At 35.4% G+C, this 26216-nt stretch overlaps 5 protein-coding genes and 2 non-coding genes across 13 annotated transcripts; 4 read left to right on the top strand and 3 right to left on the bottom strand.

Moving 5' to 3' along the window:
* The first annotated feature begins 1026 nt into the window (after positions 1-1026).
* On the top strand, positions 1027-8838 carry LOC107935998 (probable LRR receptor-like serine/threonine-protein kinase At1g06840). Of its 3 annotated transcripts, none has more exons than XM_041087406.1 (21): positions 1027-1260; positions 1349-1470; positions 2344-2494; positions 2620-2691; positions 2782-2853; positions 2963-3106; positions 3197-3268; positions 3358-3429; positions 3533-3607; positions 3870-3938; positions 4067-4135; positions 4297-4368; positions 4446-4532; positions 4659-4727; positions 5170-5678; positions 5810-5968; positions 6069-6352; positions 6526-6577; positions 6750-7000; positions 7614-7748; positions 8202-8838. In XM_041087406.1, the coding sequence occupies exons 2-21, from the start codon at positions 1374-1376 to the stop codon at positions 8556-8558; spliced, it is 2868 nt and encodes a 955-aa protein (XP_040943340.1). In that variant the 5' UTR covers positions 1027-1260; positions 1349-1373; the 3' UTR covers positions 8559-8838. The 3 variants fall into 3 exon arrangements, with proteins under 3 accessions (XP_040943340.1, XP_040943354.1, XP_040943351.1); XM_041087420.1 differs by having other exon boundaries at positions 1030-1253; XM_041087417.1 differs by lacking the exon at positions 1027-1260 and having other exon boundaries at positions 1273-1470.
* Positions 8839-10163: 1325 nt separating this feature from the next.
* LOC107935969 (putative zinc transporter At3g08650) lies at positions 10164-14290 on the top strand. 4 transcript variants are annotated; one of them, XM_041087392.1, is made up of 7 exons: positions 10174-10488; positions 10644-10704; positions 10918-11483; positions 11647-11931; positions 12350-12478; positions 12836-12933; positions 13168-14290. In XM_041087392.1, exons 3-7 carry the CDS (start codon positions 11022-11024, stop codon positions 13979-13981), a joined length of 1788 nt encoding a protein of 595 aa, XP_040943326.1. In that variant the 5' UTR covers positions 10174-10488; positions 10644-10704; positions 10918-11021; the 3' UTR covers positions 13982-14290. The 4 variants fall into 4 exon arrangements, with proteins under 4 accessions (XP_016724087.2, XP_040943326.1, XP_016724086.2 ...); XM_041087387.1 differs by having other exon boundaries at positions 10175-10492; positions 10644-10817; XM_016868598.2 differs by lacking the exon at positions 10644-10704 and having other exon boundaries at positions 10164-10492.
* Positions 14291-14484: 194 nt separating this feature from the next.
* Positions 14485-15884, bottom strand: LOC107935970 (protein RETICULATA-RELATED 3, chloroplastic). Its single transcript, XM_016868601.2, has one exon. It carries the CDS (start codon positions 15668-15670, stop codon positions 14645-14647), a length of 1026 nt encoding a protein of 341 aa, XP_016724090.2. The 5' UTR covers positions 15671-15884; the 3' UTR covers positions 14485-14644.
* A 94-nt stretch (positions 15885-15978) lies between these two features.
* On the top strand, positions 15979-16072 carry TRNAY-GUA (transfer RNA tyrosine (anticodon GUA)). The gene is made up of 2 exons: positions 15979-16015; positions 16037-16072. It is a non-coding gene; the product is annotated as a tRNA-Tyr (tRNA).
* Positions 16073-19246: 3174 nt separating this feature from the next.
* Positions 19247-20960, bottom strand: LOC107935983 (protein RETICULATA-RELATED 3, chloroplastic). 2 transcript variants are annotated; one of them, XM_016868617.2, is made up of 2 exons: positions 20639-20960; positions 19247-20488 (listed from the first exon to the last, which is right to left on the bottom strand). In XM_016868617.2, the coding sequence occupies exon 2, from the start codon at positions 20412-20414 to the stop codon at positions 19380-19382; it is 1035 nt and encodes a 344-aa protein (XP_016724106.1). In that variant the 5' UTR covers positions 20415-20488; positions 20639-20960; the 3' UTR covers positions 19247-19379. The 2 variants fall into 2 exon arrangements, with proteins under 2 accessions (XP_016724106.1, XP_016724107.1); XM_016868618.2 differs by having other exon boundaries at positions 20787-20960.
* Positions 20782-20875, top strand: TRNAY-GUA (transfer RNA tyrosine (anticodon GUA)). The gene is made up of 2 exons: positions 20782-20818; positions 20840-20875. It is a non-coding gene; the product is annotated as a tRNA-Tyr (tRNA).
* Positions 20961-21940: 980 nt separating the features above from the next.
* LOC107935988 (KH domain-containing protein At2g38610) lies at positions 21941-25796 on the bottom strand. Its single transcript, XM_016868626.2, has 7 exons — positions 25526-25796; positions 25326-25417; positions 24729-24880; positions 23405-23521; positions 23147-23263; positions 22922-23065; positions 21941-22425 (listed from the first exon to the last, which is right to left on the bottom strand). The coding sequence occupies exons 1-7, from the start codon at positions 25603-25605 to the stop codon at positions 22279-22281; spliced, it is 849 nt and encodes a 282-aa protein (XP_016724115.2). The 5' UTR covers positions 25606-25796; the 3' UTR covers positions 21941-22278.
* Between the last annotated feature and the right edge of the window lie 420 nt (positions 25797-26216).

The following is a 26216-nucleotide window of genomic DNA, read 5'->3' as shown; positions in this document are numbered from 1 at the left end:
AAATTTATCCTTTTTATACATTAGCGTGTCACTGTTTAATTATTCTGCTAATCATACTTATTTTTAATGTAATAATAATAGAAATAATATGTATTAATATCAGTAAGATTAAACTAATTGAGATGATTTACCATTTTCAAATTGAATAATAATAATAATAAAAGCTAGAAACTTTTCCATCACGTAACCTAACCCTGATATTGTTTTTATAAATTGACTATTATAAGGTGTTGAATTGCTTGAAAAAAAATCAAAATCTCAATAAATGATTAATAAAAAAAGTTATTCAAACTTTTAATTAATATAAATTTTAAGTTCAACCTTGAACAGTAATACTCTCTTATTTATCGACTCATTGGTTTGTATTTCTTTTTCAAGCAGGGTTTAAATTTAATTCATCACCTTATCATAAAAAATAAAAATAAATACTATCCAATCACGGTAATGGTACGGCCGTATATCCTTAAACCTTAACCTTCAAGTCAATTCAATGCTTTTGACTTGACCTTAGTTTTTAAATTTTACAATTAAGTCCGTTTTGGTATATGAAATTAGTAAATAAATTCGTTTTGATCCCAGGACTTGAAAAATACAAAAGTTTGATAAAGTGACTTTTGAAATTGTGTTAGAACATTACTTTAAAATTAAAACATATATAAATTTTTAGCTGATGAAGTGCTACAATTTTAGAGTGTCATATATAGTGTTTTAATAATTAAATTTGTAGTTAAACCAGTCAAACCATTAATTCTGGATTTAATCAGTTTAATCGGTTCAACTTATTCAACTAGTGACTTTGTTCTAGTTTATAATATTTATTGGTTTTGAGCAGCTTTCAATTCTTTTACCTGTTGACAGAAAAAGTATAGTATCAAAGTGAATTCAATTACGAAGTTTAAGGGCAAAAAATTAAATAATCATTTTTTTATGCTATGTTTTTTTGAATGGTTTTAGGGAGCTGTAAGAGGAAGGCAATGTCGACCATATATTTATAATATTAATGTGAAACAAGGAAATATCTGCAAAAGATAATGTCTAAACTAAAAAATGTGTCTTGATGATTTTATGAATATTGCTTAAATGAGGATGTGCAAACTATGACAACAATGGGGTTTATGAGGAAAAAGTCAACACCCGTCTCCATCATCATTCATTATTTCATTTGGTGTTTTATACAGCTGCTGTTCGTCGACCTAAAACGACTTCCCTTTGCTTCCTTTTCTTCCCTCCTAGCTACTACTAAATATAAAAGAGTAAGAGGTTAGTCAAGTTTTATCATTTTTATTTTCTGGGTATTGTTGATTTTTGTGTTTCTGTAAACATATAACTTTTGAGTGTTTGATGATAGTTGAAGTTGAAAGGTTACGAAGAAGATGATGATGAGAGTAAAGGAATGCTTATTGGCCTTGTGGCTATGGTGTGGTTGTCTCCTTCTTGCTTCTGACTCTCCTGTTACCGATCCTTCTGAAGGTCTGAGTTATTATTCGTTTTCATCTCCTAATTTTCCATCTTTTCAGATTCCTAGTTGTTCACACCATGAATTATGTGTATTTGTATATGTCTATCACAACACTTTTTCATGCTAGCTCATCTTGATTGAATGTTATATTACACCCCAAATTGACCTAAAGCTACATCTTTAACATTCTTAGTTGTTCAAACCATGAATTATATGTTTATGTATGTGTGTCTATATCTACACTTTTTCATGCTAGCTCATCTTGATTGAATGTTATATTACACCCCAAATAGATCTAAAGCTCCATCTTTAAGGTTCCTATTTTTCACACCATGAATTATATGTATAAATGTTTATATCAACACTTTTTCATGCTAGCTCATCTTGATTGAATGTTATATTACACCCCAAATTGACCTAAAGCTACATCTTTAACATTCTTAGTTGTTCAAACCATGAATTATATGTTTATGTATGTGTGTCTATATCTACACTTTTTCATGCTAGCTCATCTTGATTGAATGTTATATTACACCCCAAATAGATCTAAAGCTCCATCTTTAAGGTTCCTATTGTTCACACCATGAATTATATGTATAAATGTTTATATCAACACTTTTTCATGCTAGCTCATCTTGATTGAATGTTATATTACACCCCAAATTGATCTAAAGCTCCATCTTTAAGGTTCCTATTGTTCACACCATGAATTATATGTATATATGTTTATATCAACACTTTTTCATGCTAGCTCATCTTGATTGAGTATGATATTACATATATAAATCAAGATACTGGTATTGTGTCATCCTTGTTACTGTTTGGGATCGAGTTTATTTCTGTTCTATGACTCAGCATATACATGTTCAATTTCCGAACTGCAGTTAGTGCGTTGCTTGCGGTGAAGAAGCAGTTGGTTGATCCCTTGAACCGTCTCAGAAAATGGAACAAAGGGGACCCTTGTACATCCAGCTGGACTGGAGTTGAATGTTCTGATCATCAAGGCAATGATGGATACTTACATGTTAAGGAACTGTGTGTTTTCTCTTTCCCACATTTACTTTTCTCTTCATTTCAACATTATCCATTTTATTGATTATATATATATATAAAAGTTGTAGACAAAGTTATGTTTAAGTTTGTTCTGTAAATTGATGCAGTCAGCTGCAAAATATGAATCTCTCTGGAACTTTAGCACCTGAACTTGGCCAACTTTATCATCTCGAAATACTGTGAGTTGTGAAATAAAGTGCATGTTATGTTGTTAACCATTCCGGATAAATTCCAGTTGTACTAACACCTTTTCTTTGAATTTCTTGAAGAGATTTCATGTGGAATGATTTGACGGGTAGTATACCCAAGGAGATAGGACATCTCTCTACCTTAAGACTCCTGTAAGTTGATTTTCTTATGCCTTCTTCTTCTCTTAAATATAGGGATTAGAGTCAGCAAAGAATATATGTATATTTAGTTTTAACTTTCTGGGTGGAATTATGTTTGCAGACTCTTGAATGGGAACAACCTATCAGGTTCTTTGCCAGATGAACTTGGCTACCTCCAAGAACTGGACAGATTTCAAATAGACCAGAACAACCTATCTGGTCAAATACCAAAATCATTTGCTAACTTGAGCAGTGTGAAACATATGTAATTGAATCTACAAGCTAAATTCTATTTCAACTTAATAAGGAGGTTAACACTTCTGTGGATATTTATCTGCTCGTTTGTAATGTGCAGCCACTTCAACAACAACTCACTTAGTGGTCAAATTCCCCTTGAGCTGTCTCTATTATCCACTTTGCTTCATGTGTAAGATCATATAAAACATGCTCATGTCTATATTTATCTATATATGTTTGTGGTGAGTGATTAAAATTAAGAATTCCAATTCTCTGCAGGCTTTTGGATACTAATAACTTATCTGGATATCTTCCATCAGAGTTTTCGAACTTACCAAATTTGCGCATACTGTATGTGTCTTTTCTTTAATAATCTTTCTCGTTATGTGATTACTTGTGGATTCCTTATCTTCCAGGTTTAACTTACTACTTATTGTGTTCTTCATCTCTGCAGTCAACTTGATAACAACAACTTTAGTGGATATGATATTCCAGCTTCTTATGGGAACTTTTCCAAATTAACAAAATTGTGAGTGTTAGTAAACCATTTACTTAGCCTTGCAGTTTATTTAGTGAAACAATTTCAGTGTCTATGCTTACAAAGGTAACTATTCATTGTGCCACTCAAGATTTTAAGAAAATCATAGGGACCAGGCAATAGAGTACTGATTCTGTATACCTTCTTTGACTGTCTTTTGTATTTAATGCACTAGAAAAGATCGTACAAGCAATATGTTGCATGATCTGTTTATGAGTACTGATTCTATATGATTTCTTGTGGTGGTTTTCAGAAGTCTTAGAAATTGCAGCTTGCAGGGAGCAGTTCCTGATCTTAGCAGGATATCGAACCTTAGCTATCTGTATGTCAGGATTACTGTTCAAATTATTGTGTGATCTACATTAATATCGTTTTTTCAATGCGGAAATTTCCATCGTGTTGCAGCTAACAAACTTGACTTCTATTGTTGATGCTGTATTCATGTGGCAGGGATCTCAGCTGGAATCATCTTACTGGACCTATACCATCAAATGAGCTTTCTCATAATATGACAACCATGTAACTGAATTGCTAATTTGAGCTTAACAATTGTTTTGTTTCAACTGCTTCAATCTGGATTTCCCATTTCATCACTGGATGATAGATTTAATCTTGTGAAATTACCTTCTGTTGCAAGGAAGACAAATTCCTGATAATAAATTATTTCTTGTTAATTGCAGTGATCTTTCATATAACCAACTAAACGGATCTATTTCTGGAAGTTTCTCGGACCTTCCTTTACTTCAGACCCTGTGAGATTCTATATGCATGCTAAAATACTTCTATGTATATTTGCTAAGTCTAGAATCTAAATGCTGGTTTATTGCAGATCACTACAGAATAATTTCCTGACAGGTCCTGTACCTACCAACATATGGCAGAACATGTCCTTCGATGCTAGTGCTAAGCTTAATATGTAAGATCTTAAACCATTATACTTCATTGACAAACTATGTATTCATGCTTATTGCAAACATATCGTGGTTACTAAAATAGAATTCATCGGTAATAGCTTTCCTTTACTTGCACATTCAAAATGCAGTGATCTTAGAAACAATTCATTCTCAAGGATTGAAGGAAATCTTAATCCTCCAGTGAATGTTACCCTCAGGTAAACTTCTTATTTCACTGGTATCATGCTATAACTAGGTCAGCTAATGGTTTGATAATTCAATTTGATCATTATCAGATCTTGAAATACTACAATAGCAGCCCCACAAAATTCTTCAAGATTTGACAGTTGACTAACCACACTTACTGCTAATGCAATGTTAAATTCATCAAAAGCTAGAAATGGCTCATAATTTTAAAGACATGCCCTGTTGTTTCTTTTGTATTTTTCAATGCATCCTCATTGGTTAACTGGATTTCATCTTAGTCTTGTAGCATATTTTCTGTTTTCCCACTTATATGCCTAAATGATTTCCATTCTTTTACTACCGTTTGTAGTAAGGAAGTATTGACAGATTAACAGAAAGAGTACCATCCCTTTTTATGAATTTGTCTTTAATTTATTCTGTCAAATCCTTATAATCTTAGCAGTTTTTATTTAGGCTTGGAGGCAATCCTGTCTGCCGAAATGCGAACTCATTGAATATAAGCCTGTTCTGTGGATCTGAACCCGGAGAGGATGACATGCTAAACTTAAATAGGTCCAAAATGGAATGCCGAAGTCAATCATGCCCCATGGGCTACGAATATGTCCCAGCATCTCCCGTTCCATGTTTCTGTGCCGCTCCTCTTAGAATCGGATATCGTCTAAAGAGCCCCAGTTTTTCTTATTTTCCTCCATATATCCGACCTTTTGAGGTGTACTTGACTAGTTCTTTGAACTTCAGCCTATATCAACTGTATATTGATACATACGTTTGGGACAAAGGACCACGTCTAAGGATGTATTTGAAGCTTTTTCCTAGTGTCAATAGTACCCCCTCTAATACTTTTAATGAAAGCGAAGTTCGGAGAATCAGGGACATATATGCATCATGGTCTTTTCGTGGTAGCGACTTCTTTGGACCATATGAGTTGCTCAACTTCACTCTACTAGGACCTTATGCAAATAGTACGTACATCATTTCACATTTCTCGATACTTGATGGAAGATATGCTTTACAACAGTCTCATATTGTATATTATTATTATTATTTTATTATTATTATTAAAGATGCATTGTTTGATCTGTTATTGCTGTAGTTGACTTTGGGAGTGAAAATAAGGGTATCAGTACGGGCATTGTGGTAGCGGTTGTAGTCGGGGGTGTTGCCTGTGCAGTTGCAACGTCTGTTATCATAACAATTCTAATGAAAAGAAGATATGCTAGACACCACCGTGCAGTGTCAAGAAAACGCTTATGTAAGCTTCTTACTAGTTAAGATTTTTTTTTCCCACCAATGATACAGCCTCCAATTATCACTAGAAAAGGAGTCCCTAAATTTATTGTTACACTATGCAGCTACGAAAGCTTCTATGAAAATTGAAGGAGTGAGAGACTTTACATTTAAAGAAGCGGCACTTGCTACTGACAATTTCAATAGCTCAACTCAAGTTGGACAAGGAGGATATGGAAAAGTGTATAAAGGCACTTTATCTGACAAAACAGTTGTTGCCATAAAACGTGCAGAAGAAGGATCATTGCAAGGACAAAAAGAATTTTTGACAGAGATAAAGCTTTTGTCAAGGCTGCATCACCGAAATCTGGTTTCACTCGTTGGATACTGTGATGAAGAAGGGGAACAGGTATATTCTTCTAGTCCTAACCCCTAAATACCTGTATTATGTCGATTATGCGTGTGAGTCTGCATGTGCATTTTGTTGGTGTCCTAAGGAGGGCCTTGATCAACTTTTAGGTACATAACGTATACTTAATCAAAGATATAATTCATATGCTTGGGTTATTGGTGCATTTGCAGATGTTGGTGTACGAGTTCATGCCCAATGGCACCTTGAGGGACTGGCTTTCTGGTATGAATTTTCCAGGATTCATTGCTGTACAAGTTTTATATCAGGCTCTTACTTGCATCTTTCACATTGAGCTGCCCAAATGCTATTGATGAAAGTTCTTTTAGCTCATGACTATGTTGATGCAGATAATGTTTTCCTATCATAAAACTGATTTAAACCATGATATATGCAGCTAAAGCTAAAAACACCCTGAATTTTGGAATGAGATTACGTATTGCACTGGGTTCAGCGAGAGGAATTCTTTATCTCCATACTGAAGCAAATCCTCCAGTATTCCACCGAGATATCAAAGCCACCAACATTCTTCTGGACTCCAACCTTAATGCAAAAGTTTCTGATTTTGGTCTCTCACGGTTAGCTCCAGTCCTGGAAGAAGAAGGGACTGTGCCGGATCATGTTTCCACGGTTGTGAAGGGAACACCGGTAAGTTACCTCTGTTTAGCATGTAAGACTCCTTGAAGATATTGCAGGAAAGGTTGCCTTACACTTAAAGTGGGAATAGACAGTGAAATATATAGCTAAGAGTCATCTCCCTCACATTATACTTCCACCATTTCGGTTGTACTGTTGGTTAAGGATAAAGTTCAGATTGTATTGAAGCACTTGTATTAGGAGTTAAATTGCATTTTGCCCCCTCTACTCAGAGAATAGGCAAATTAGCCCCTATATATTAGATCAAAGAGCAAACTGGTCCTATTAAAAATTTCATCTACTGTTACAAATTGGTCCCTGTAGGTCAAAATGAGTCACACGTGTAACTATTTGATTATTCTATCAGTCTCGGCAGTCTTTAACGATAAAAATGAATGACATTTTTAATAGAAATTATCAGTTTGCTATTTGATCTAATGTACAAGGACTAATTTACACATTTTTTGGGTAAAAGGGTTAAGATGCAATCTAACTCCTAGTACAAGGACTTCCATGATATTTTTCTGATTGTATCCTTTGTTTTAGAAATGAACTTAACACATATTAGTGGCAATTAATACTGCATTACTGAGTTTTTACTTGAGTGCTTTTTTGTTGCATGCAGGGTTACCTTGATCCAGAATACTTTTTGACACATAAGTTGACTGATAAAAGTGATGTTTATAGCCTTGGAGTTGTTTTCTTGGAACTGTTGACGGGTATGCATCCAATATGGCATGGCAAAAACATTGTCCGAGAGGTACTTTCATAGCTGCAACAGTATTTGTGATGCATGTTTTACAATTGATAAAAGTATTATGGAATACCTATATTAGAAGTCAGATTACATTTTGTTCCTCAGTTCAAAAATAACAAATTAATCCATGTTTGTTAGATTAAAGAGCAAACTGTTCCTTTTATTAAAATTTCCATCAATTTCTACTGTTAAAAATTGGTCCCAATTTGTCAACGTGGAAGTACACGTGGCACTGTCTTTATCTGGTTGTTTCGTTAGCCATGCTAATTTTTAATAGTACAAATGGATGAAATTTTTGACAAAAAAAGCCAATTCATATAGGAATTAATTTACCTATTTTTTGTAAAGGAGGCAAAATGCAATCTGAATCCTAGTATAGGGGCCTCCATGGTACTTTTACCTTTACAATTTTCATTGATGTTGTGGATGCTAAAGCTAGTATAATACAAAACTCAGGTGAAAACAGCACATGAATCGGGCATGGTATTGTCTTTAATAGACAGTAGAATGGGTTGGTATCCAGCTGAATGTATGGAGAGAATGGTAAGTTTAGCCCTGAGTTGCTGCAATGACGAGCCAGAGAAGCGACCGTCTATGTTGGATGTGGTGAGACAACTAGAATACGTACTCAAAATGATGCCGGAAACTGATTCGGTTTCTTCATCAACCGAGTTGGTTCAATTATATTCAGGCAAGTCATTGACATCGTCCTCGTCGTACGGTGGCACTAGCAGGGAGGTATATGCTTCGTCATTGAATGTGACAGGGAGTGATCTTGTTAGTGGTGTAATTCCTTCCATTGCACCCCGTTGACAGTGATAGGCAACAAGTGAACTTATTGGTATTATCATCATTGTTAATAATATGTAAATATATACAACCAGTTTCAATTTTTCTTCATAATATAATAGAGGACTGTAATGTGATAATCTAGGAATGGTTGGCATTTCAGAATTGTACAACAAATAATAGCCATTTTCCTTGGATGCATCAATTACATAATTTCTTATACAATATGACTCATATGGCATGTAAGTAAGGAATACATGTTAAATCTCATTATCGACAAGCAGAGGTGAAGCTTTTTTTTTTCCTTTTTTGGGGTTGAGAGCTAAAATGCAATTTTAATTTTATATCGGTTTATATTTTCATGATTTTCAAAAAAATTAAATTAAAATTATAACATTTATGAGAGGACTAAACTATAATTTTATTATACATTAATTTAAGATTTTATAAACTTAAACTTATTTTCTATTTTAGGGGGAAGGCCCTTGCCCACGCCCTACGCCCGACGCCCTACCCCCTCCCTTGTCTGCAACTGCATTTCCAACTCTTAATTTCTACAACAAATGAATTTCCATTAGATAACACCTCATATGTTGGAATATATTTATCAATTTAATAAATTATGGATATGAATTGAATAGTTTGAGGAGTGTCCGATAATGTTTTTAAAAGATATTTTGTTGTATAGTATATCTCCTAATATTCAACAAGCTCTTCTGTTAGTACATCCCTAAAATTAAGTAACTAAAAAATATTCAATAGACTCAAATGGAGGGGAGGGGGAGTGAGACGAGAATGATAGATTTCTTTGTGGTGTAGAGAGTGAAAATGAACCATGATATAAATAAGAGTTTTATTGACTTATAATAGTAAAGATAAGTGGATTGAATTAGTTAAAAATAATTTGTGTTCAATTTGGGTTGTCTTATATTTTTGTTGGTAAAACTGTCATGGAGGCTTCTTTTGTTAAAAAATTCATCCAGAGTTGGTTTTGGTATATCAATACAATGTTTATGTAAATGTTAGGTGTCATTATTTAGTTGTTTTGTCTATCATATCAGTTTTTAACAGAAAATGGGGAAGAAGAGAGAAAAGAGGAAGAAATATTTTATTTTATATTTTACTAACTTAATTTTAAAAAGTTACAAAATATTTACTGAATTATTTGAAAGTTTTCATTCAAGTCACTAAACCATTTGAAAGATTTTATTTAAGTCATTGGGCTAGTAAGCTTTATGCATTGATTTGGCGATTAGCATTGTAGATCGATACCTATCAACAAGTAGAAGAACATACCTTAGGTCTAAATCGATTTGATAGTGTCAAGATCGGAAAAAAGGATTTTTTATATTTTAGTTCGTAGATTAGTAACATTCAAAGTTGTCTCATGAAAAAAATTAAATCCTAAAAAAGAAACGGAATGAAAACTTTCGCTTGATGCACTCAATGCAAAAAAAGAAAACTATACAATAGCTATTTTAAAAATCTAGTAACATAAATGTAGTGACCATTTTATAAAATTTTGAAGTTAAGTACTAATAATTGAATTTCAAAGTTAATTAGGTACCTAAATGGAAATAGTTAATTTCGAAGTTGAGTTTTCTTTAAGTGAAAAAAATATTCCCTAATATGATATGGTAGTGAAATGATAGTAGGTTAAATTTACTGAAACAGCAGTGAAATTTCAAATCCAAAAGTGATCCCTCACCTCAGCATCACCGATTCAAGGAGCGATCGGTAAGGCTGGCTGGGGGTTTCAGCAGCTGGAAATTGGAAAACAACGTGCTCACAATTATTATTAAATCCTTTTCTTTTATTTTATGTTATAGTTAGTGTCTATTCCTCTGGAACCCAATTGTCTCTTCTTCGCATTATCAACAGAAAAATTAAATAAATAAAGAAATCGTTGAAGATCGTTCCTTTTTTTGTTTGTTTGGAAGCGCTTTTGCATTTGGTCCGTAAGTTTCCTTTACGCTTTTTTTTTATATCTTTATTATTAATTAGTCCTTCTCTGAAACTTTGGTTTTTGCCCCTTGATTGCAAAATTCAGGCCTTTTCTTTCCCACCATTAAATTTGCTTCACTCATTTTGTGTTTTACATCAATATAGGATACCAAAAAGGGTTGTCTTTGGCTTTGGGAATTGGGGAATCTTAAGGATCTTGCTTCATGTTAGTGTCTTTGATTGTTCATCTTATCAATTAGCTTGGGTTTCTTTCTTGGGGGGGGGGGATTTCTGTGGCAGGTAGCCTCTGCTGGATTGAAATAATTTTCAGATAACTATGTACGATTACTTTATGATAATATTTCATTTTAGCCTTGGATTACTTGTGAAGGATTTTTGTTTCAGATACATGAAAATTTTGCATTTTAATGTCGCGCAGGTGCGTTTCCAAACTTACTGCAGGATTGGCTTCACCAGGGGGGATTCTATTTGACTAATAACATTCATTATTGTTGATAGATTTCTGGAAAAAAAATTAGAGCAATGCTGTTTAGAGTCAAGCATCTGTTTCTCTCTTTGTTCTTCATCTTTGTGTTACTTGAATGCGCTACAGCAGATGGTCAAAGCGAAATTTCGAAAGGGATAAGATCTCCCCCCAATAATGTAGGCAACAATGTTATAGATGGCACTGGTACGGAGAAAGTCATAAGTTTTAAGGATGACAACAACTTAATGAGTAACTGGAAGGGCAGTTACAGCAGAGTGTCTCTGTCCACAGTTGCCCTTTTGACATTAGCAATGGCTGCAGCAACTGGTTTAGGTGCAGTTCCATTTTTCTTTGTGGAACTCGATCCTCAGTGGGCTGGGATATGCAATGGAATGGCTGCTGGTGTCATGTTGGCTGCAAGTTTTGATCTCATACAGGAAGGGCAAGAACATGGTGCTGGAAGTTGGGTTGTTATTGGGATTTTGGCGGGTGGTGTTTTTATTCTGCTTTGTAAGAAGGTGATCACAATATCTCTTTATCAGTTTTTCGGTTTGTAGAATTATTTTAGGATCCTTGTTACTTCTCAGTGAGTTTAGACTGCTGATATTGCATGCCATACACAATGCTGTCTTTTTAACTTGTAATTTGTCTTATATTTCTCCTATCATTTTTGGGTTTCAGTTTCTTGAACAATATGGGGAAGTAAGTATGCTGGATATAAAAGGAGCAGATGCAACTAAAGTCGTTCTTGTTATTGGAATCATGACACTGCATTCATTTGGAGAGGGCTCTGGTGTTGGAGTTTCCTTTGCCGGCTCTAAAGGTTTTACTCAAGGCCTTTTGGTAACTTTGGCCATAGCTGTACATAACATACCGGAGGGATTGGCTGTGAGCACGGTTCTTGCATCAAGGGGTGTTTCTCCACAGAATGCAATGCTATGGAGCATTATTACATCCTTGCCGCAGGTACCTAATCATGTTAATTCTGTTGTCGGGAGCATATCTGTCTGTATCAAATGAAATTGAAACTTCCAAGATCAGGTTGAAAAAGAAACGTAGAAGAAGATATTGTGAAGTAGAAAAGTCGGTTAAAATTAAAGACGAGGTAAATAACTTCAATGGAGAATAATTGTGAGCAGAAAATTAGTAAAATACCCACTTGTAAACTTTCAAATGCATGCTTGATTTATATTGCAATAATGAAGAACTACTTGGTTTTATCTGTTCAATGGGCAAAAGGAATGACAGAAATAAAATATTAAGGTTGTTTGGGTACACCGATTGAACTTTTGTTCTTATTTGAGTATTATTTCTATGTAAAGTTAGTTTCCTCAATTTGTTGTTTATTCCCTTTAATTTTTTTTCTTCAAAACATTTTTGCCAGCCAATTGTTGCAGTTCCTTCTTTTATGTGCGCCGATGCATTTAATAAATTCCTGCCCTTTTGTACTGGTTTTGCTGCTGGATGTATGATCTGGATGGTTGTTGCTGAGGTTCTCCCTGATGCATTTAAGGTAATTGTGATTCTTGCGCTTAAAAAATATATGTTTGAATCTTCAATCTACAATAATTTTTCTAGACCTTTTGTTCTATTTTGATTTGTATCCTATGAAGAACACTTCATTGGTTAGTTCACAGTATACTATTATAATGAACTTACCTAGCTATGGTAATGCATAACTACTACTGCCATCCTCTTCACTGTCTCTCTTCTGCAAAGCCTAAAAAGCTATATAAAACAACTTTATTTGAACAGCAATTTGTAAATTGGAAAGATTAATCTTGTTCGACCATGTTTAAATTTTTTTTTTATGCTTTCTTCTTTGTTCTAGAGAAATGATGTCTTCCCTTCTCCATCATTTTTTTAATAGGAAGCTTCGCCAACTCCAGTGGCATCAGCTGCTACGCTTTCAGTAGCATTTATGGAAGCTCTAAGCACTCTGTTCCAGAACTTTACTCATGACTACAAGTGAGTTAACTGAACTATTGTTTGTTGAGAAGAATGCATGACCGGATATAACATCATTGCATGAGTAAATACGTCTTCTTTGGGTTTCTTTTTGCTTGATATATGGGTGTGTTCCCCTTGATACAATCTGGCCATCTGCTTTTGTTCCTAAATGCTGCCGTACTCTTAGCTGCTATATTGTGATTTCATTTTAACTTGTCTCATCGACCAAATTCTACTGTTTTAAATTTCCAGTTCTGAGGATGCTTCTGGCTTCTTTGTTTCATTGCTTTTTGGCCTTGGACCTTTACTGGGTGGCCTTGTGCTTGTTGCATTTGCTCTTGCTTTCCATCTTCAGCATGCCCTTCTCATGGGTACTGCATCTGGCATTGCCTTCATCCTTGGTGCCTGGCGACCACTGCAACTACTATTGTCTTCCAAAATGGGATTCTTACCACTTATGTTGCTACTAACTGTAGGAGCTGCATTTGTCCATGTTTCAAGCTCTTCTATGTTGTTGCTTGTTTGTAACAAAAGAAGTTCTTCCAATAACCTTCCAACAGTGACAAGATTTCCGGTGAGTGTTCTCACTCTCCAGTCATTTTTAGCGTGTGGAGCTGTGGCTTTTCATGCTCTCGCTGAAGGGCTTGCACTAGGAGTGGCTGCACCAAAAGCTTATGGACTTGGCCGGCACATGGTCCTTCCTGTATCCCTTCACGGGCTTCCACGTGGTGCAGCAGTGGCCAGCTGCATCTTTGGAGCTACTGGCAGTTGGTATGGCTCTCTTGCAGCAGCTGCTCTAATTGGCTTCATAGGCCCGATATCTGCAATTGGAGCAATATTGGCAGGAATTGACTACAGTGGTCTTGACCATGTGATGGTTTTGGCCTGTGGAGGATTGATCCCATGCTTTGTTAGAATAGTTCAAAGAGCAGTAAGGTTAGATATCCGAAAAAGCAGCTGCGGTCTTGCTGTTGGAGTCGGTTTTGCTACTCTTTGTTTAGCATGCACCAAGTTGGTTTGCTTGCATACACCTTATTGCAATTCTGCTCCGGAGGCTGTCAGATAAGATCATGGTGCTTTGAGTATGGCCTTTGCATTAGTTTTTACGGGTCGGTTTAGTTCCACAGTCATGAAGGGAAGGACTCAATAGGATTTATAGTTCAGCATGAGAGGATGGGGGGTTTCATTCTATTGTATGCTTTAGTTTTAATCATTCTAACAGACAAGGGGATCCCTAGGCATTGCTCGTTTGGATTTTCATTTGAGAGCCCTTGGCTCTAAGATTTTAAGAATGTTTATATTGATTGACAGACAGACAGAGAAAGTGTTCATAGATTCTCCCACTGGTGAATACAAAAAAGTTCCCCTTTCTTTTTGTTCTTTCTTAAGGATATAGTAATATGTATATATATGTATCTATATATTATTCTCAAATAGGGTAAAAGAAGAATTGAAAGATCCAAGACAAAACCTGCTTTTCATTTCCAAGGCTACTATTTGCTGCTAAGCATCACTGTCCAAATGAGTTCAATTCAAGGAAGACACTTTCTACAAAAATCACCAAGAAAATGCAACAGAAAACATCTCATCCACCCTCATGAATTATGACATTAAATCCGGAGACAAACTTGGATCTTATTCCAAACATTATGATCACATGCTACATCCTAGTTACAGAGATAGGCAGAGAAAAAGCTACGACAAAAAAGTAAACAAAAGGGGGTAAAAATCACTTAAAAGTCGACTGATTGTTGTCCAAACTGTCACCGTCCACCAACTTCTTCTCCTTGTTTATGTTTGGTGGCTTCTGATCAACACTCTGAGACCCAGTAAATTTTGCTAGTATTACAAACGTCATTCCTCCAAGTACATTATTTAAGCATCTCAGAACCACCACTGATGACTTAAATGCCAGGGGAGGAAGTCCCTTAGCCAGCAAAAACTCGACCCCATTCAAGGTTTGGTACCTCAAATTGCTGCTAACCCCCATGTGAGTAGCCCAAGTGAAGGCATTCAACAAGGTAGGAGGTGGCTTGTTAGGTGTTTCAAAGCTGGGATCCATTTTCTTCCTCATCATGATCAACCCATTTGAGATTGCAGTTCCAACAAGGCCTGCAGCAAATCCAACAGCAGCAAACACAGCTCCTTTATAGACAAAAGTCCCAAAACGGTTCATTAAGGTATAAGCACCTGGTTCAAACATATGACTTTGTGGACAATTTGCAAAGATGGAAGGGAGACTTGAAGATGATGCAGAAGCCGTTGGTGCTAAAAGATACATAAGAAGGAAATTCAAAATTGAACCCACAACAAGAGTTGAGAAAACAAAGTCGAGCTCATTAAGACCAAAATTAGGACGTGAAGCCATGTCTCCAACAACACAAGCACTAACACCCACCAATTCTTCCATTAAAACCTTGAATGGGAACTGAGGATCTGCTGCAACCCTGTCTCTCCATCCACTTAGAAGAAGACCCAAAATGCCAAAGCGCTGCCATGGATCATCGTTAGAGTTGGAACCGCCATCGCCTTTACCACCACCTCCATTACCACCAACCCCATGGTTTCCGTCGTCGCCTCCGCCGCATGAAAACTGAAGTTTGGGAATGGAAATCTGAGAAGGCTGAAACCGGAACGGTTGGTTTCGAGGGAAGGAAACAACATGGGGTGGTTGTGACTTGAGAGGGCGAGCACCGCTCGTGTTAGGGAATTGTCTCGTCAGGTCCGAGAAACGATACCGAGCGATGGCAGCCATCTGAACAATCGAAAATCAACTCTGCAAAAGAGTTAAACTAAACCCGCACGGATTGATTCTTTTTAGGAAATTTGGTTATCGTAAAAAGAGCAGAAGAGAACAAGGTTTGATGATGCAAGAAAAAACCAAAGAAAGTAAAGACAGAGATGGAGAATGCGAGAAATGTAGTTGAAATTTGAGGGAATGCCCAGTGTCTGAGATGGTATATGTAGACGCGGGAGTGGTTGGTGAAGACTGAAGAGCGAGAAATAGGGTTGTATTGGATTTTACTTTGAATAAATTATTATCTTTTATCACATTAACGTTATCCGACCTTAGCTCAGTTGGTAGAGCGGAGGACTGTAGTAGGAACGCTTCCTGTCTGAAATCCTTAGGTCAGTGGTTCGAATCCGGTAGGTCGGATTAAGCTTTTGCATTTTTATTCTAATTTTTTGCATTCTTACTTCTAATTCTTTCCTTTGACAATAATAATAAATAAATAACAATTTATTGCCTTCACTATATTTAAGTCTAGTTGAATTTAAAATATGATGTTAAAATTTTATTCAAGTCTGTCTATATTTGTAAATGGTTAACCTAAACTCATTTTAAATTTACTCATATTATTTTTTAAATTTTTTAACAAACCTTTATATTATTTTTAATTTAATATTTAATAAATTTATATGTTTATTCTTTTATTAAAATTTTATAAATTGTCAACTTAACATTTATAATACATATAAAAGGTTAAATTATGCTATTTAGTCCCTGCATTTTATGAAAGTTGTGAATTTAATCTATTTAATTTGGTCATTTTTAGTCGCTATACTTTTCAAATTTTAGAATTCCAACCCTCATCAAACAATAATTGTTAAATTCAGTAAGTTCTTTAATTTTCAAAATCTAATGGGAAAAACTTATTGTCATGTTAGCTCGTTATTTTCACGTTTTACTTACTAAAAATCCAGTTAATGGGTTAATGATGACATTTGCATCAATATTGAAATTTCAACTTTTGAAAAAAAGGGCTTAAAATGATCCAATTGTAGAATATATACTAAATTTACAACTATACACAGTACAACACTAGTAATTGAATTTAACTACTATAGTTTGGGTCAAGACTAAAATTTTAAAATTCAAAAAATATAAGGTCTAAAATTGATTGAATTAAAGTATAGGGGCTAAATACACAACTTACATAAAGTACAGGGACTGATAGCAAATTTAACCTATATAAAAATAACATAATATAATATATTATAAACCTTAAAAATGGGCGGAGCCGAATTTGCATCTGGAATGCTTGAGCTCAAACCCAACTTATATTTTAAACAAGCCATTTTTCGAATCTAATATTTTTATTCAAACCCTACAAAATTTGAGATAAATCATTTAGCTTGGGCAGCTAGCCCGGCTCTTGAACCTACTTGTTTCCCGCAATTGAATTCCAGTTTTGTGGGTGATTGTGGCATGCAATGGCATCCAGGTCAGTACAGAATCCAAAATCCTGTCCTGAAGATATGAGATGGGAGGCAGTGCATCATAGTAACATATATTATTTATCATATGCTTCTACATACACTGCTTTCTGCAGAGGCTCCGACTTCAGAAGAAGAAGATCCATCTCCACAAAACAATAATATAATAAACACAAATTACATTTCCATGCTTCATTGATATAAATTTAGATTACAATGGAGTAACGTTAACAAACATGATCTTCTTGCACCACCCCTAATGCTTTGCTTGCAACACAAACAGAATGAATCCAATGGACTTACCTGACCAAACCTAAAATGGAATGTCCATTACAAAGCTCCCTAGCAATCACTTTTAGCCTAATCATTTCAAGTTGTCCTGAACTGATATGCTGGCTCTTGATAAAATCTTGTAACTTATCATTCTATATATGAGAATATCAAGTTCAGTAAAAAAAAGGAAAACAGTTCTGCGGCATAATAGTAAAGATGCCAAAGCTTCCAATAGATGAAGCCGCTTGCACAAGAACAGCCGATAATTTTATGACATAATGGAGCTTCAAGATGGAAGCATATATGAGAGCAACCTACAGCTATGGCTATGGCTAACAAACTTAGAAATATAATATTACAATACATACCCCAGGTTCCAGAATTCTTCTATGATTTCCTGAGCCTGTCTAAGCCTTATATGACAAAATTAGCAGAAGGGCTCAATCCACATAAGCGCAAGTAAGCACATGAAGTGATAACAAGTTTTAGCTAGAAATAATCCTCATGCACATAACTCACCTGACTTTCCAAGATAACATTTTCTCAGTGCTTCATTAAGGATCAGGTACTAAAATGTGATAAAATAGATTTAGAATGTTAGTTCTTAACCAATTGAAATACATAATCATAAATGAAGGTAAAAGTTAAATACATCTTAGCAACTAGCAATGAACTGACAGATAGCCATTATATTGATGTATTTGGCAACCATCGGATTTCAGACAGGAAATAACATGGTCTCCATCTGTGTTACTTATGATAACCCATCGTCAAGTACAGTATTGGAGACTAAATAAAAAATCTGTGGTTAGTGTTATCAACCAGAAGCCGAGAGAATTAAACTCATGTATTCACCATTTGACAATAAGGGTTTCATTTATTGATACTTAGCAACTAGAACCAAAAGCCATAGATTCGGAGAAGGAAAATATTATTCGAACTCACATATATGACTATGCATACACCATAACATATTGAAATGGGTCACCTGTAAAGGAACGGTGCATATAATGTGTGCTCTCGCAATTTGATATGGTCTGCAATTTGAAGCAGAAAATAATTAGTGTAAGAACTGTCTTTGAAGCTCATTTGTCATACTAAAAAAGCAAAAAGAAACTACTTCAAACTTTATTGTTTGTTTGTGATCTTTACGATGTCAGAAAACAGAGACTTCAGCATGTTATGATTCTCCTTTCCAACTTTTAGACACTCCAACTTTAATGGTGTTTTCAAAGAATTAAAAGCATAAATTAATCGCTTATTACACAAATTAACCAAACAAGAAATAAAACAATACCTCTTTAGTTTAGGAAGATTATCCCAGCTGCATAATCCAGTTCCAGAAACATTTGACACAATGTTTGAAGAAGCCATGGGAGTGGGCTTCTATGCCTCATCCTGTCGAAGTCACCAAATTCTTGGACATCATTCCAGAGACCAGAAATATTTCTACGTATGAAGACTATTATTTATGTATGTATATATAAAACAGATGAAGCTATATAAACATATCAATGCATGGAAGCAGTATAGCATCCACAATCAAATTAATCAAAGGACCACAATGGATATTAAGGTTGTGAAGCATGGATACTAAGCACAAGTAAAATAAAACAGATCCTCTATTTATAAAGCTACTCCTTTTCTAGGCTAGCTTTCATATTGTCAAACTTTCTTCTCAAGACTTCACTAAAACTTGGAATGCAATAAGCTTTCGAAAACCATAACTTAATAATCTCTTTGAAATTGAAATGCATCTGTGACAGATATATATAGCACTTGAAGTAAAAGGGAAAAGAAAAGCACACCATAACCCAAAATATTATGATCACATGAACTATAACTTCAAACTGAGACATCTTGGATCTTATTACAAACATTGTGATCACATGCTACGTCCAAGTTACAGAGTCAGGCAAAGAAAATGCCAAAAAACAGCCAAGGACGAGAAAAAAACAAAAAAAGGGTAAAAATCACTTAAAAGTCGACTGATTGTTCTCCATATTGACACCACCATCCATCAACATCTCCTTCTCCTTGTCTATGTTTGCTGGCTTCTGTTCAACACTCTGAGACCCAGTCATCCTTGCTAGTATTACAAATGACATTCCTCCAATTACGTTATTTAAGCATCTCAGGACCACCACTGATGACTTAAATGCAAGGGGGGGAAGTCCCTTTTCCAACACAAACTCGATCCCATTCAAGGTTTGATACCTAAAATTGCTGCTAACACCCATGTGAATGGCCCAGGTGATGGCATTCAACAAGGTAGGAGGAGGCTTGTTGGGTGTTTCAAAGGTGGGATCCATTTTTTTCCTCATCGTGATCAACCCGTTTGAGATTGCAGTCCCGACAAGTCCAGCAGCCAGTCCAACAGCAGCAAACACAGTTCCTTTATAGACAAAAGTCCCGAAACGGTTGATTAAGGTAAAAGCACCCGGTTCAAACATATGACTTTGAGGACAGTTTGCAAAGATAGAAGGGAGACTTGAAGAAGCTGCGGAAGCTGTTGGTGCTAAAAGATACATAAGAGTGAAATTCATAATGGAACCGACAACGAGAGTTGAGAAAACGAAGTCGAGCTCGTTAAGACCAAAATTAGGACGTGAAGCCATGTCTCCAAGAACACAAGCAGTGACTCCCACCAACTCTTCCATTAAAACTTTGAATGGAAACTGCGGATCTGCTGCAACCCTGTCTCTCCATCCACTTAGGAAAAGACCCAGAATGCCAAAACGCTTCCATGGATCATCGCTGGAATTGGACCCGCCACCTCCTCCTCTGCCACCACCTCCGCTACCACCAACTCCATGGTTTCCACCGTCTCCTCCGCCGCATGAAATACGTAGCTTGGGAATGGACATCTGAGAACACTGAAAACGGAACGGTTGGTTTCTTGGGAAGGAAACAACATGAGGTGGTTGTGATCTGAGACGGCAGGTATCAGTCATGTTAGGTGATTGTCTCGGCAGGTCCGAGAAAAGATACCGAGCCATAGCAGCCATTTGATGGATCGCTTCAGTGATTTGGTCGAACTTGTTTCCTCAAAACTCAACTCTGCAAAGTGTTAAATCTAAACCTGCACAGAATCTTTCATTTTAGATAAAAATTATTATATATGATTAAAAGAGATGTTGAGAGAAAAATGTGACTAAGGTAAGATGATGATGAAAAGGAGGAGCAAAGATATACAAAGAGAAAGCGAGAAATGTAGTTGAAAAGGGAATACCAGAATGTTAGATCGTATATGCAGAGATGGAAAAAGATGGTTGTTGAGCCTCGGGCGAAGAGTGAAAAATAGGGTTGTGTGGGAATTTGCTTTTAAATTCTACTAATAAATAAAAATTGAATCTCTTACTGCAAACTTGCAACCCGACCTTAGCTCAGTTGGTAGAGCGGAGGACTGTAGTGGGATGCCTTCCTGACTGATATCCTTAGGTCGCTGGTTCGAATCCGGCAGGTCGGAAAATTTTCCATTGAAACATTATTTTGTATTTGGTGAAAATACCTCTCCAGTCCTAAGCAATTTCGATACAGATCACGTTGGTCTTTTCCAAAATGTTAAACATAAAGGCTAATTATATAGGTTGGATTTTTTTCCTTCTAAAACATGATTTTGTATTCGGTAAAAACACCTATTCAGTCCCTCTCAATTTCAATATTGATCAAATTGGTCTTTTTCAAAACTTTAAACATTGAAATTAAATTTGTATTTACAGCAATCAAAATTTTGTATTTGATAGAAATACCTCTCCAATCCCTTTTATTTTTTATATTGATCAAATAGGTCAAAATTTTAAACATTGAGGCTCTAAATTTGTAATTATGACAATCAAAATTTTATATAACTGATGAAAAACATTAACATTACGGTTAATTGATAGGGATTAATTTATTTTATTTATTTATGTGAGGGACTAATTACTTAATATTGAAATAAAGAGTTTATTACTTCCAATTCTTTCCTTGAAGACTTATAACAGCTGCAAGATATGGAATACGATGGTTTGTAGAATTGGATGATTGTAACATGCCATGGCTTCCGTAGTCATCTTAACTTGAATGCTTGCTTGCGTTCTGGAGATGCTTTATGCACAACCTCAATAAGACCTAATCAAATTAGTCCCTCTATTTTTGGATGAATCACTCTACAAGATTCAAATAAACTGATTAAAAAATATAATTTACTGTTTAACAAAGTTCATAAACTTGTATGATTTTGTTTGAAATTAAACTACTATTGAAAAAAAAATTATAAAGAAAATTGATCCATTTACAAATAGAGAAATTAAAATTAAATTGATCTAGTCCCTGGGACCTACCAAGTACTTTAAGCCAAATCAAATGGTCCCAATATTTTGGAATACTGCTGCTACATTCATTTGTGAAGACAAATATTCAAATTCCAGGCTCTATCGAGCCATTAAGAGATGGGTTGAAATGCTCTGCTAAATCCATTTGCTTCTCTAGCTCCCCATAAACCCAAGAGTATAATAGGCCCAACTCATAGATGTCTTACCACCCCTGATGATTTGCTTGCAACACAAGAAGTACATGTTATATTATTATTGCACACACCTTATAGCTACTAACACAAGAATGAATCCAATGGATGTATCGAGTTTTACACCAAAACTGACCTCACCAAATCTAAAATGCAAGAACCAACTTTCTATCTCTCTCTTCTGTTCAAAACACAAAAACAATGAAAGGATCATTACAAAGCTCCCCAGAGATATACTGGTTAGCCCAAATCATTTCAACTTGTGCTGGACTGATATATTGCATCAGATGAGAGGGTATATTTGGTTTTGAATCCTGGGGGCAGGCAGTGTAGAAACAACTCAGATGATTTTATTGTTTAAACCCTCAGCGTCCTGTTTTGGGACGTTTCATTCCACTGCAATTAAAAGGAGAAACACTACCAGTTGGACCCGGACTTTCCTCTCGGAAATTCGAGTTCAGCATCGTCAGCTCACGCAACTGCTGCCTCTTGATAAAATCTTGTGACTCATCCTACATGTATGAATATCGAGGAAAAATAATTCTACAGCAAGTAAAAGTACCATGAAGGCCCCTGTAGTATAAGTTGAATTTTATTTTGTTCTCTTTACTCAAAAAAAGAGCAAGTCCCTATACGTTAGATCAAACAGCAAACTTGTCCTTCTGTTAAAAATTTATCCCTATATGTCAACATGATGTACACGTATCGCTATCTAGTTACTCTATTAGCCATACTAATTTTTAATAGTACAAGTGATGAATTTTTTAAAAGAAAAGACTAAAATGCTCTTTGAACTAATGTACAAGGACTAATTTATCTATTTTCTTGAGTAGAGGAGGTAAAATGCAATTTTTCTCCTAGTACAGAAGCCTTTTGACAGAGGAAACAGCTAATACAAGAAAGGCCAATAATGGAGTTTCAAGATGGAAGCATATATGAGAGTGACCTATGGGCTATGGCTGTGGATATGGCTAACAAATTTAGAAGATCGAAGATTGCAATACATACCACAGGTTTCAGTAATTCTTCTACAATTTCCTGAGCTTGTCTGAGCCTTATATCAACAAAATTAGCAGGTAAATCAGCTTCAATTAATATGTGGAGTGGATCATTGAGGTGCTCATAGCCAGATCTACCTCTGAGCTGCTCTTCCTTTAGATGGAAAAAGATGGTAAATTATTATCCAAACTATTTGATTTTTATGTCAAAACAAGACTACTTTTCTGGCTTTACCTTGTCTGGATCCTTTATTGATCCTTTGCCTCTGATGTATACAAGGCAACCAGTAGTAGCTTCTACCCGCTTCAAAGAATTGCCTCTAGGGCCTAGGAGTCGTCCAACAAAATTGAACTAGCAAGTAAAAGTATAAAGAAAGCAGAGTTTAAACATCAAATACTCATAAAAACATATGTTTCATTCGATTGAATATGACAGTACAGATAACAAACAAATTTTAATCTAATGTACTAGCAGTTTTCATATGAAGCTTACATTTGGATATGTATCGACAGGAATTTCAAGACGCAAAATTCTCTTCACATTGTATGAACTAGGGCTTGCCGGTGCACCTTGCCAGTCCATTGTCATCCCAGGAGGTCCACTTAGTCTCTGTCAAAATACAAAAGATCAGAAGGCTCAATCCACATAACTGTAAGTGGCACATGAATTGATAACAAGTTTTAGCTTGAAATAACCACACTAACTCAACTTTCCAAGATAATATTTTCCCAATGCTTCATTAAAGATCAGGTACTAAAATGTGATAAAATAGTAAAAAGTTGAATACATCTTAGCAACTAGAAAGGATCTGATCAATAGCCATTATATTGAGCAAAGACTTCTGCACTTAAAGCATGTTATAGAATACCATTTGGACCCCATCTATGTTAAGATGGTTCATTGTCAAGTAAACTATTGGAGACTAAATAAATAATCTTTTTGTTTAGAGTCATCAACCAGATACCAAAAGGGTTAAAAAGAAACCCAGATATTCACCATTTGAGAAAAAAGGCTTCCATTTAGTGATAATTTGGCCTTTTTCCTTATTTGTTGAATTGAACTTTGCAACCAGAACCAAAGGCCATAGATTTGAAGTAAAAAACAATTACTTGCACTAACATATATGCCAATGGTAAAAGTACAATGGAAGCCCTTGTTTACGAGTCAGATTGCATTTTGCCTCCTCTATTAAAAAAATAGGCAAATCAGTCCCTATATGTTAGATCAAAGAGCAAAGTAACCCTTTCTATTAAAAATTTCATCTTCATCCATTTGTACCGTTACAAAAGCATGGTTAACAGAATAACCAAACAGTGACACATGGCATATCACATGTACCTCATGCTGAGGTATAAGGGCCATTTTTCAACAGTAGAAATGGATTAAATTTTTAATAGAAGGATCAAATTGCTCTTTGATATAATGTACATGGACTAATTTGCTCATTTTTTGAGCAGAGGGAACAAAATGCAATAGTGCAGGGGCCTCCATGATACTTTTACCTATGACAATGCATACAGCAAAACATATTCAAATGGATCACTTGTAGAGGAACAGTACATATAGTGTCTGTTCTGGCAATTTGAATGCTATAGTATGCAATGAAGTATAAAAGGAAGTAGCAGGAAACTAACTTCATAATCTCTTTGATAAGGCCTGTGATTTGAAGCAGAAAATAATTAGTGTAAGAAGTGACTTTAAAGCTCATTTGTCATAGAAAGAGAAATTACTTCAAACTTTATTGTTTGTTTGAGATCTTTATGATGTACATATAAAAGAAAACATTCAATTAACCAAACAAGAATAAAAACAATACCTCCTGAGGAAGACTATTCCAGTTGCTTAATCCAGTTCCAGAAACATTTGACATAATGTTTGAAGAAGCCATGGGACTGGGGCTTCTATGCCTCATCCTGTCAAAGTCACCAAATCCTTGGTTGGACATCATTCCAGAGACCCTTAATATCTCTGCATATGAACACCATAAAATGAAGCTACATAAACATATCAAGGCGTGAAGGCAGTATAGCAATCACAATCAAATTAGAGAGACATAAAAGGATCACAATGGATAATGAAGGTTGTAAAGTATGGAGATCAAGCACAAGTAAAATAAAACAGATCCTTATTAATTGAACATTTCAAGGAAAGCCTTACAAAAGCAAAAACTTTGCTAACGTCAGTTGTAGTGGGGCAAACTAGCAGGTAAAGTATATAAACTTCTGTTTCGCATTAGAACACTTAGCCAGCTAACAAACATTGCTTTAAGTACATGATCAAGCCAAGACCATCAGAAACGAGGAGAATATAGGTAATAGAAAGGGCCATCTCATTACTACACTCAATCAGAATGATCTAACTACAAGAAGAAGAAAAAAAACCAGATCCGGGCGTGAGAGAGTAAAAATTTAACCTTGATTTAACAGTCGGCTACATGTGGGAAGGATTTGCATGAAAGGACCAAGCTTTTGATGCTCTGCCAACAGCTCTGATAAGAGTTGATTACTGAAGACAGGAAAAATAAGGCAAAATCCGATTAAAAATAAAGAAAACATTTGATATTGTTAATATTGAAATGGTTGAGGAGAAAGTGGTAATGAGAGTAGGGAGTACCTATCAATGTCGGGGGTGTTTCTAATATGTGGAGAAGCAGTTCGGACAGGGGAGAAGCGGTGATTATACAGACCTGACATAGCTGAGGTTTGAGTTTGGGAGAAACAACAACCTAAAACAAACAGGCGTATGTAAAGGAGCAAGGTAGGAAAAAGGACACGTATTTACTGCTATGCTGACTGCTGAGTGGTGGTGAGAGGTGAAAGAAAAGGATTGGTGAGAGGTGAAAGAAAAGGAAGGGTGGGCTGGCTGCGTTGGAGAGAAATTAGGGTGTGTGGATGAGTGCAGTGAGCTCTGTAGCATCAAAAGACACGTGTCGTCTAATAAGGAAATCAGAGTGAGAAGAGAAAGCAATGGCTAATGAATGAATGATCAAATGACAATGATGTTGCCTGCCAAAGCAGTCTTAGCTGGAAATGTGTCATTGAAACTGCCCAACAACGCTCCACTTTAAAGTTTAAACCAAATTTCCTTTTTTACGTGCCTGTTACCATTTTAGTTTCTTCATTCCATCTAATTACACGGTCATTTTCTCCGTTTTACTTTATCAAGCTATTTACATTCGTTTCATGTAATTTTACCTTGATTATATTTTATTTTAAACATAAATTAATTATTTTTTAATAAATTAATCTTTATATATTATACTAAAGAATAAGTTCATTCTTTTTTATTAAAAATTTGATGCATT

This window comes from Gossypium hirsutum, chromosome A02 (genome assembly GCF_007990345.1).
Source record: "Gossypium hirsutum isolate 1008001.06 chromosome A02, Gossypium_hirsutum_v2.1, whole genome shotgun sequence".
Classification (NCBI taxonomy): domain Eukaryota; kingdom Viridiplantae; phylum Streptophyta; class Magnoliopsida; order Malvales; family Malvaceae; genus Gossypium; species Gossypium hirsutum.
Note: the sequence above shows the minus strand (reverse complement) of the source record. Positions and strands in the feature narration are given on the sequence as shown.

Coding starts and splice junctions, on each gene's coding strand:
- LOC107935998 (XM_041087406.1), top strand. CDS start 1,374: ATGATGATGAGAGTAAAGGAATGCTTATTGGCCTTGTGGCTATGGTGT. Junction 3,430..3,532: donor TTACCAAATTTGCGCATACT/GTATGTGTCTTT, acceptor TCATCTCTGCAG/TCAACTTGATAACAACAACT. Junction 6,353..6,525: donor GTGATGAAGAAGGGGAACAG/GTATATTCTTCT, acceptor GTGCATTTGCAG/ATGTTGGTGTACGAGTTCAT.
- LOC107935988 (XM_016868626.2), bottom strand. CDS start 25,605: ATGTCAGGTCTGTATAATCACCGCTTCTCCCCTGTCCGAACTGCTTCT. Junction 23,264..23,404: donor CTGTCGATACATATCCAAAT/GTAAGCTTCATA, acceptor TTTACTTGCTAG/TTCAATTTTGTTGGACGACT. Junction 23,066..23,146: donor CAATAAAGGATCCAGACAAG/GTAAAGCCAGAA, acceptor TTCCATCTAAAG/GAAGAGCAGCTCAGAGGTAG.
- LOC107935983 (XM_016868617.2), bottom strand. CDS start 20,414: ATGGCTGCTATGGCTCGGTATCTTTTCTCGGACCTGCCGAGACAATCA.
- LOC107935970 (XM_016868601.2), bottom strand. CDS start 15,670: ATGGCTGCCATCGCTCGGTATCGTTTCTCGGACCTGACGAGACAATTC.
- LOC107935969 (XM_016868598.2), top strand. CDS start 11,022: ATGCTGTTTAGAGTCAAGCATCTGTTTCTCTCTTTGTTCTTCATCTTT. Junction 11,484..11,646: donor TTATTCTGCTTTGTAAGAAG/GTGATCACAATA, acceptor TTTGGGTTTCAG/TTTCTTGAACAATATGGGGA. Junction 11,932..12,349: donor TTATTACATCCTTGCCGCAG/GTACCTAATCAT, acceptor CATTTTTGCCAG/CCAATTGTTGCAGTTCCTTC.